This window comes from Ranitomeya variabilis, chromosome 1 (genome assembly GCF_051348905.1).
Source record: "Ranitomeya variabilis isolate aRanVar5 chromosome 1, aRanVar5.hap1, whole genome shotgun sequence".
Classification (NCBI taxonomy): Eukaryota; Metazoa; Chordata; class Amphibia; order Anura; family Dendrobatidae; genus Ranitomeya; species Ranitomeya variabilis.
The window spans coordinates 302,474,726-302,485,280 of record NC_135232.1 but is presented as its reverse complement, the minus strand read 5'-3'; the positions used below and the strand labels follow the sequence as shown (position 1 = coordinate 302,485,280).

The window sequence follows — 10,555 nt, the reverse complement described above, 5'->3', positions numbered from 1 at the left end:
CCTTTTTTTCGCTGGAAAATCCGCGCGGATTTGCCAACGGAAAAAAGAAGTACCATGTCAATTCTTTCAGCGGATTCCGCTGCGGGTTTCCAACAGCACCAATAGGAAACTGCAGTTGGAAACCCGCAGTGGAATCCGCAGAAGAAAAAGGACACAAATCCGCCGAGAGAAGCACCGCCGTTTTCCACTGCGGATTTCCCCGAAAAAGGACCGGAAAAATCCGCAGTGAAAAACGGATCGTGTGAACGTAGCCTTAGGCTACGTTCACACGTTCAGTATTTGGTCAGTATTTTACCTCAGTATGTGTAAGCCAAAACCAGGAGAGGAACAATCAGAGGAAAAGTGTAAGGGCTCATTTCCACATGCGAGGCACACGTCCGTGTCTCGCATGTGGAAACCAAGCTCTGGCGTCGGCACAGTGGAGCGGAGCGTGCAGCTCCATGTGTTGCTATGCAGCCGCACGCTCCGCTCTGGAGTGCCGGTGCCAGAGCTTGGTTTCCACATGCGAGACACTGACGTGTTTCTCGCATGTGGAAATGAGCCCTAATAGAAACATATGCACCACTTTTGCATTTATCACCCATCCCTAGAATAAAGCTATGATCACGGACATGAATGAGTTAGTTCAACAGCTTCATGCAAACGTTTTGATTGGATCGTTAGTGACTACAACGCTCATGTGGTCCTATTAGTTGGATAGATTGCTTCTGTCTGAAATGATCCACAATGAATGCTATTAGATGATTATGTCCTGAAAGAATCAAAGACATCTGGAGATAATCCAGCTCTTACGCCATGACTGTGTAAGTTTTCTGTCCACCTATTTAGAGTAATTTCAGGCAAAAGCTATACATTACAATTTGTATCACCAATGTGACCAGGAAGCATTGAAAAGTAAAAATTTTGGAAAAATGTTTTCACATCTCTCAATATTGTTAATTTGTCAAAATGACGATTTTAGGAAAAATGGTTTCCACTCATGAATCAAGCATGTAATTATGTGTAAAGCTTATATTTATGGCTGTATTTCCACATTTGGTTTCGCTGCTGCAATAACCTGGTGTCTCACATCAGGTTTTTTGGCATATGTGTTATCCATTGTTTTTATGACTCGATGATGGACCCATTACAACCAGGTTTTTTGTGAACTGATTAGCGACAGCAAATTTTTTGAATTGTTGTGTCCTACTTTGATGCTTATCAAACTCGCTTATGCAAGGCAATGGCCCCATGAAAAAGAATGCATGGCATTCGGATGTCTTCTGTGTGCTGTCTGTATTTTCCTGGTAAGAGATGGAAGAAGCTAAGTAAACGGATGTACCAAGGACTGTTCTATAAACTACACAATGACTGATTTTCACTTACGAAAGAACCGTGATGTGTGAAACCAGCCTTTTGGGGTATGAGCAATTCTAAGGGGAAAATATGCACATAAAACCACCAACAACAAGAGAAATTGCCATGTTGCGGAATTCAAACATGCACCACAGGTCAGTTTATGCAGCATAAAGAAAAAAACACATTGGGTATGAGATTTCTATAAATCTCATCCAGTTTGTTGGAACTGTAAGATGCTGCATTTTTTTTTTGTTTGTTTTTTTTTCTTTAAAAGCTCATCGCGGTTATGTAACCTTTAAGGAGGTGTAAGATTTGGCGTATATTCATTGATAAATTTCTTTGAGTATTGTACTCTGGCCTAGACGACCGAGCTGATAAATTTCAAACAAGTCTTCATTATAACTCCTGTTCCTGAATATTGACAAGAGTCAAAATGCCAGCAATAAATTGGAGTGAGCAAAATTCTTGTTGTTTTTTTTTTTTCCATACATGAAAATTTCATTATCATTAGTACATCGCTCTGTGCTACTGCTAACATGCACTGTATATGGGTAGAGCGCAATCTTATTACTGATTATTCTGTCCCTATCTATGTTTATCAACCTACATATCAAGGCCAGGATTCACGATTGTAATTGTTTACTTGTACTTAATTGGAACAAAGTTAGTGGATTTTTTTTTTTCTTCAAGCAGACTGATGTAGGACAATGAAAAGAACAATGGATAATTCCTCTCCATCACCCTCCCGATGGTTTAGGGTTTTAAGAAGGTAAGCAGACCAAAATGCTGCCATATTGTTTTATTTTTTTGTTTGTGAAACCCATAAATTATGACTTCACTGATATGCAACAAATGTGCTGTAAATGAACTCTACTTTAGGTTATGTCATGCAGGGGTGGATTAGTAGTCAAGGCCCTGGGCAGCTTAGAAGGCATGGGCCCCCTTTCACATCTTAGGACAAGGTACAAAAAAGTTTAAAAAAATATGGACAAATTATACCAATAAATACACTTACGGTATGTAAGAACAAAAATAAACAAATTACACATTTGGTATCGCTGTGTCTAGACCGATCTGACCTATAAAACTGTCCCACAAGTTAACCCCTTCAATAAAAAAAAAAGTTACAAAACCTGTTCTGTTCTCCGTCTATTGATGAAGATAGACAGGATGCACCCATTCCCCTATCAGTACCATCTGTTGCGACTTCACGACGACAGGCTTCCACCATTAAGGTTTGGGATATGTTTACCACTTACTTCCTCACAGCAGAGGGTGCAACTCCCTGGCAGGAGTCTAGTTGTGGTTCTATGAATTTAAAATATATTGTAATGTTTTTCATGAAAATTCTATTTGTGAATTCAAAAAAGTGTTGTATTTCATACATTCTAAACCCACACGCATAAGGCCTCTTTCACACTTCCGTCTTTTAACTCCTGTCGAAATCTGTCGATTTGTGAAAAAAACAGATCCAGAAAATTTTCTGCTGGATCCTGTTTTTTCCAATAGACTTGTATTAGCGACGGATTGTGACGGATGAACATCCGTTTCATCTGTCGTGGAATGGATCCGTCGGAAAAGTGCTGTATGTCGGGCGGAGACAACGCACAGAGGAACGTTTTTTCTGTACGTCAGAAAATCGCTCAGCGACGGATCCTGCACTGCCTTTTGTTGGCTATAATGGAAGCCTATGGGTGCAGGATCTGTCGCTGACTGTCAAAAGCAGGAATCCGGCGACAGGTTCCGTCTTTTGAAACTGAGCATGCCAGGGAAATTCTCGCTCACACTCTCTCTCCTTTTACTATTGATGCTGCCTATGCACCCCAAAACAATTATAACTATTTAAGGCAAATGTCTGATGGCTGTCTCAGTGGTGGGACCTCACCTCAAACTATCTGTGCAAGAGGGATCCTGCTTTAGTAGTAGATGAGAAATTAAAGATGCTAGAAAGTGAAGACATAAGGCTACTTTCACACTAGCGTCGTGCACTGCACGTGGCTATGCGTCGTTTTGCAGAAAAGCACCTCACAATGGGGCAGCGGATGCGTTGGAAAACTGCATCCGCTGCCCCCGTTGTGCGGCGCATTCACAGCTAGCGTCGGTGCGCCGCGACGTGCAGTGCACGACGCTAGTGTGAAAGTAGCCTTATATGTACTCCGTTTGTATCATTTCCATTTGATAATGGTATCACGTAGCACACTACTATCATGTGCTAAAGATCAAGGCATGGACGTAGATGCCCTGAAAATTGAGACTAGTTCCCAAGAACTATGTAAAAGCTGACTATCTGTTTGCAGTATGTCTTCGGTTGTGTTGCTCACTTCACATATAACCATATGATATAGGACTGTATCTGGTGAAAGCAGTGCAAGAAAATCCTCCACTTCATCTCTGTGTGAAGACATTCTAAAGAAGTCCCAAGAAGCCTTTTCATCAGGAAAAACCAAGCCTTACTCGTTTAGACTGGAACAGCTACAAGCTATGGTGACCATGCTGGAAAGACACGAGTCAGAATTTGTGGGAGCACTGGAGAAGGATCTGCACAAGGTCTGCATTTAATTTCCTTGGGTACAGTTTTCTGCCATTAAATATCATAGTACATATTGTGTGTGTGTGGGGGGGGGGGTTAACCCGCCGTATGCATTTTTATCAGCACACATTGAACTGCAAGGTGATTTCCCCAAAAAAGTTTCTACCTATTGCCAAAGCTTCAATCAAATTATGGGTTCTTTAATCGCTGCATCATTGCAATAGGCATGCTTCATTACATTGGGGAACGCCCCTTAGTAGCCGGAACAGCTATAAGTATTTGCTGTTGGGAATACGAACTGGGATTCCAAACCACACATCTACTGTAATTATTTAAGGGGTTGTCTACTTCTGATTTAGTCTTAATATACTTCTATAAATATTAGATCACTGGGGGTTCGACTTGTGGCATAGCTCCATACATTGTGCAGTGACTATGAGAAAAGTCGGTGTGTGTGTTTGATGAATGTTATCTGAGTATTTATGGTCTAGCAAGCTATTGCACAAAAAAAACTCGAAGCTTGAGGAGAATCTTTGCCCTCACTGAGGGATTGGTGATATTTGTTTAATCCAAAACACCCCTGTAATATTAGTATGTGTTCCATGATTTTCTCTGATCGCCCATGACGGCACCACGGAGAGGGGATCCGCCCACCAAGGACAGGAAACCTACGGATAAAAAGGCGGTACCACTCTCCTGCATCAGTTGGTTTCCTGTCCTTGATGGGAGACCTACGGACTTACCGAATCGACGTGGGAATTCCGGGGCCATCCAGTCCGGTTCAGGCAGCTGGGGTCCCTCTGCCTCGGCTGAGGTGGTGACCCGAAGCGCCACCGCAGGGGGCTAGTGGGCCTCTAGGGTGTGCGGGGGAGGTGACAAGGAGTTCGCGGTCACCTCCCCAGGTAAGATGCAGCAGGCAACATCCAGGGGGGTCCCTCTGTGGTTGCGGGAGGTGCGGCGCGGCCCTCCCCCCCCAAAAAAAAACATGCGTCAGTCTGCACACTGCACCGCCATCGGGCGTGCAGAGCCGCACGGTAGAGACTGCATAGGACCGGGGGCGCCGGTCAGCAGCGCCATATCTGCACTCCCGGCGCCATCTTGCAAGTTCGGCGCATGCCCGGGATTAAGCTGGTCTCGCGAGGCGCCGGCGGGGTGTCGCTCATGCGGATTCATGCTTCTGCGCAGGCGCCGCTGAAGCCCGACTGCGCAGGCGTTCGGTGCTCCTCGCCATCAGCTAGGCGCTACTGCGCAGGCGCGGATAAAAAAAAAAAAAGTGGCGCGAAGGCTTTAAATGGGGAAAGTTACTTCCTCCTAGTGGCTCTGCAACATATCAGCAGGAGCCTCAAAAAAAGCTAATTGCGACTACACCAGAGTGCTGTCAAAGCAGTGACCGCAGACTAGCAGCAATATGAGCGACCCGGCATCTCCCTTGCCAGAATCACCTCCACCTATAGCATTGCCACAGCAGCAGCAAAAAAGGCGACAGCAGCGCCAGGACACCAGCAAAGAACGCCAGAGGTCCCAACACAGTAAAGGGTCCAGTACGGCGTCGGGGAAAAAGCTAGAGGCAGAGAATCCCCAACCGGTATTTATGGGTCCTGGAGGTGGTAAGTGGATCTTCGTGAAAGTCAGAGACAGTAAGGTTATTATTTGTCTTTTAGGGGAGGAAGAGCGTAGGCAAAACAAAGCATAAAATTTGTGCCATCTGTAGAGAAGATCTTCCACCTGCCTGGGAGAAGACGCTGTGTAACGCTTGCATACAGCAGACAGTATCTGAAAGTCTGCCAGGGTTTGCAACCGACTTAAAAAACCTGATTAAGGAGCAAGTGGAAGACACCCTTAGATCCCTAAAGAAGGGGAAAAAACGGAGAAAGACCAGGGATAGGTCTCCGTCTCCGGTCTCAAAATCTGACAGCGACAGTGCGAGTTCAGTATCCTCCGACTCCTCCTCCTCCTCATCTGCATCATCCACTTCTTCCTCGGGGGGGCACAACTGTTTCCCACTAGAGGACACCGATGGCCTCATAAAGGCGGTGAGAAGTACTATGGGGTTAGTAGACTCCCACCCCAAAAAATCGGTACAAGACATCATGTTCGGGGGCCTAGAACAAAAAAAGAGGAGAGCTTTTCCACTTAATGATGCAATTGCAGCTTTAATTAAAAAAGAATGGAAAAAGCCCATGAAAAAGTCTCTCTTAACTCCCAAAAGAAAATACCCTTTTGAGGATGAATCCTGCTCCTATTGGGAAAAAGCCCCCAAATTAGATGTAGCAATAGCTAAAGCATCAAAAAAATTCGCACTCCCGTTTGAAGACATGGGGGTACTAAAAGACCCTATGGACAAGAAGGCTCTTGGGAGGCAGCAGGGGGGGGCTTAAAACCTGCAGTAGCAGCGGTGTGTACATCTCGCTCCCTAATGATTTGGCTAAATCAACTAGAGGGTCAATTAAAAGGGAAGACCTCCCGAGACTCGATACTGAATACTTTACCAGTAATGAGGGGAGCTGCGGCTTTCCTGGCTGACGCCTCGGCCGACTCAATCAGATTAGCCGCTAGGTCAGCAGCACTGGCTAATGTGGCCAGGCGCGCCCTCTGGCTTAAGAACTGGCCAGGCGACCTCCAAACTAAAACAAGACTGTGTACCATCCCCTGTGAAGGAGAATTCTTGTTTGGTTCCACTTTAGATGACATTTTAGAAAAAGCTGGGGACAAGAAAAAGTCCTTTCCTCCTCTGGGCCTCCCCTCTTACCGGAAGCCCTTTCGGAACAAGAGGTTTTTCCGCAAAAACCCGGGGAGAGGCCAAGGGAAATGGGAGGATAAGAGGAACAAAAACAAGGGGTTTATCTTTAATAAAAACCCCAATGATAACAAGAAACCTCCGCAATGAAGGTTCGCCCCAGGTGGGAGGGAGGCTGTCTCTCTTTCTCCCAGCCTGGGAAAAGATTACCTCCAGTCAATGGATACTGAACATCATAGAATCAGGACTGAGGTTAACATTCAAAAGATACCCTCGCCCCTCTTTTACGATGACATCTACAAGGTCTTCGGCAGAAGAGCAGCTGGCACTAGAAAAAGAAGTCATCGGGTTAGTAGAAAAGAGAGTTCTCCTGGAGGTTCCCCCTCAAGAAAGAGGACAAGGATACTATTCTCAGAAATAGAGGGGAAGAAAACCAGACGGGTCTTTCAGAACCATCATAAATCTGAAAAGTCTAAACAACTACTTAGAGGTTCAGGCATTCAAAATGGAAACGATAAAGTCGTCTATCAAAATGCTGTTTCCTCAATGCTTCATGGTTGTCCTAGACCTAAAGGACGCATATAATCACGTCCCAATACACAAAGACCACCAAAGATTCCTCAGGATGGCGGTTCACATCAGAGGAGTCCTAAGTCACTTCCAGTTCTCAGCTCTGCCTTTTGGTCTAGCCATAGCCCCGAGGATTTTCACAAAACTGATTGCGGAGGTAATGGCTCACCTCAGGGAAGAAAATACCTTGATTGTACCATATCTGGATGATTTTTTGGTAATAGGCTCATCCCCGCAGCATTGCGAGGATCAACTGGCAATTGTGATTCATTCCCTAAAAGAACTGGGCTGGCTAATAAACATAGAAAAATCCAGACTAATACCTTCTCAAGTTCAGGAGTACCTAGGTCTCACCCTAGACTCCATAAAAATGGAATGTCGGCTCCCGGAGAGCAAAATACAAAAACTAAAAAGTTTGGTATCAAGGGTTCAATCTCTCCCCTCCATAACACTCCGTCAGGGTATGTCCCTCCTAGGCTCCATGACCTCTTGCATCCCCGCAGTCCAGTGGGCCCAATTACATTCGAGAGACCTCCAATGGCAGATATTGTCAGAACAAACCCATCTAGGAGGGCATTTAGATGGGCGGTTAATTCTATCTCCTCGTACCAGCCACTCTCTGACATGGTGGAAGTCGCAGGAAAATCTTTCCCAGGGGGTCCCGTGGGTAATTCAGATCTCAAAAGTCCTAACTATGGACGCAAGCCCCTCAGGGTGGGGAGCTCATCTGGGCGATCTGGTAGCCCAGGGCACCTGGTCTCCGTCCCTAGCAGACAAATCCTCCAATATGAAGGAACTTCTTGCGGTCAAATTTGCCCTTCAGGAATTCTTGGAAGTCCTTCACTCTCATCACGTAAGAGTGATGTCGGACAACCGGGTGGTAGTATCTTACCTAAATCACCAGGGGGGCACCCGTTCCAAAAATCTAATGGAAGTGACCAACTCAATCCTGCAAATAGCCGAGAGCAACCTCCTATCCCTAACAAGCCTACACATAAAAGGGGTAGACAACTACAAAGCGGACTTCCTCAGTCGGTCCAGCCTAAAACAGGGAGAATGGGAACTGAATCAGGCAATATTTACCCAGATCACAGAAAAATGGGGGGTTCCCAAAATAGATCTCTTTGCGAGCCATCTAAACAAAAAAGTAGCCTCCTTTTGCTCCCTATCGTCTCTGGGGAACCCAGTAGTTGTGGACGCTTTCCTGATGTCTTGGGGTCATCATCTGCTCTATGCCTTTCCTCCTCTCATTCTGATTCCAGCAGTGCTGAGGAAGATTCGGGAGGACGGGGCGCTGGTTATCTTAATTGCCCCGTTCTGGCCGAAGAGACCTTGGTTCTCATGGATGAGGAAGATGTCAATATCCGACCCCTGGGTATTACCAGACCTTCAGGATCTATTGTCGCAGGGCCCAGTCTGTCATCCACAGGTCAAGAACTTGCACTTGACAGCTTGGCTCTTGAAAGGAAGCTGCTAGAAGACAGGGGGTTCTCCCCAGGGTTAATCTCAACCTTGTTACAAAGTAGGAAGCCAGTTACAACGAAGCAATATGGCAAGATATGGAAAAAGTTTCTGTCTTCATCAGGTGAAAAAATAGGGAAAGAAATTCCCCTTAATTCCATATTAGAGTTCCTACAAAATGGGTTGGAGATGGGGCTGGCCACTAGTACCCTGAAAGTTCACGTGGCAGCATTGGGAGCCCTATTCAATTCTGATTTAGCTTCAAATAGGTGGGTCGCTAGATTCATAAGAGCAGCAGGAAGATCAAGGCCTCTTCCGGTAAAAATCGTTCCTCAATGGGACTTAAACTTAGTCCTTAAAGCCCTGACCAGTCCACCATTCGAACCATTACACGAAGCTTCAATAAAAAACCTATCTCTCAAAACCGCTCTGTTAGTCGCCCTCACTTCTGCCCGTAGGGTCAGCGACTTACAGGCTCTTTCGGCTAACCCTCCTTACACACAATTTCTAGAGGATAGGGTCATTTTAAAAACAGACCCAGCATATCTCCCGAAAGTGGCATCAAAGTTTCACAGGTCTCAAGAGATTTCTCTCCCTTCCTTCTGTCCCAACCCTGTAAACAAGAAGGAACAAACATTACATACACTAGATGTACGAAGATGTCTCTTACGCTACCTAGAAGTCACTAAGGAGAGTAGGGAGGATGCCTCTCTGTTTGTGTGTTTCCAGGGTCCCCGGAAGGGGAAAAAAGCATCGAAAGCCACCATAGCAAGATGGATTACGGATGCCATCAGTCTTTCATACTCGGCAAGTGGGATGTCTGTTCCCGGGGAGGTTAAGGCTCACTCGACAAGGGCAGTGGCATCTTCCTGGGCGGAGAAGGCCGGAGTTCCCATAGACCAGATATGTAGAGCTGCTACCTGGTCCTCACCATCTACATTCTATAGGCACTATAGATTGGACCTAATCTCCTCTTCGGACCTTACCTTCGGTAAAAGGGTTCTGGAAGTGGTGGTCCCTCCCTGAATGTACTATCTATGCAATTCTCTCCGTGGTGCCGTCATGGGCGATCAGAGAAAAATATAGTTCTTACCGATAATGGTATTTCTCTGAGCCCATGACGGCACCCGTACATTCCCTCCCTTCACTTATGGGTGCTCACATTAAATAGTGCCATAGTTTATTCATGGTTTATTCATAGTTTATTCATAGTTTTAAAATCACGCGGTATCTCGTTATGCTAAACAGTTAAAGCTAACAAATGTTTTAGTAGTCTCCCATCATTTTCTATGTAAAACAACTGATGCAGGAGAGTGGTACCGCCTTTTTTATCCGTAGGTTTCCTGTCCTTGGTGGGCGGATCCCCTCTCCGTGGTGCCGTCATGGGCTCAGAGAAATACCGTTATCGGTAAGAACTATATTTTTTGAGGCCTTCTTTTGGAAATGGGTTTGTGCATCTAAAAGAGAAGGTTATAAGGCACATACCTCAAGTTTCCCTCACTGTACAGTGTACACCATTCATTGTAGCTTCACATTTTTGATTGCAGCCAAAGTTTGAAACCATCTTATCTGAGATAACTACAGTGAAGAATGAAGCTATTTATGCGATGAATAACCTAGAACAATGGATGATGCCTGAACCCGTCCAGAAGAGTATGGTATGTTTGACCCTCTCGTGCTTGGCGCTGGTTTGCCACTATTTTGCACTGTATTGTTAAACTATGAACTTTCTCCTCCAACCCTGCATTTTTCTTTGCAGAGTTCATTTTTGGATAGTTGCTTTGTGAAGAAGGAACCAATGGGTGTAGTCCTGATCATTGGTGGCTGGAGTTCACCGATACAGCTTTGTCTCATTCCAATGGTTGGAGCAATGGCTGCTGGTAGGGTTTTCTTCCAGGCCATTTGAGGTCTAAGGGGGG

At 45.4% G+C, this 10,555-nt stretch overlaps 1 protein-coding gene across 4 annotated transcripts in view; it reads left to right on the top strand.

Moving 5' to 3' along the window:
• Nucleotides 1-636: 636 nt before the first annotated feature.
• Nucleotides 637-10,555, top strand: part of LOC143815938 (aldehyde dehydrogenase family 3 member B1-like) — a 33,731-nt gene continuing 23,812 nt past the window's right edge. Inside the window, exons 1-5 of one of the 4 annotated variants that reach the window (XM_077295774.1) lie at nucleotides 637-803; nucleotides 2,032-2,107; nucleotides 3,684-3,885; nucleotides 10,184-10,294; nucleotides 10,396-10,516. In XM_077295774.1, the coding sequence (XP_077151889.1) occupies nucleotides 2,046-2,107; nucleotides 3,684-3,885; nucleotides 10,184-10,294; nucleotides 10,396-10,516 (496 nt within the window). In that variant the 5' untranslated portion in view covers nucleotides 637-803; nucleotides 2,032-2,045. Of the gene's footprint in view, nucleotides 1,491-2,028; nucleotides 2,108-3,683; nucleotides 3,886-10,183; nucleotides 10,295-10,395; nucleotides 10,517-10,555 lie in introns of all 4 variants that reach the window. The other 3 variants (XM_077295783.1, XM_077295759.1, XM_077295765.1) reach the window with 3 other exon arrangements.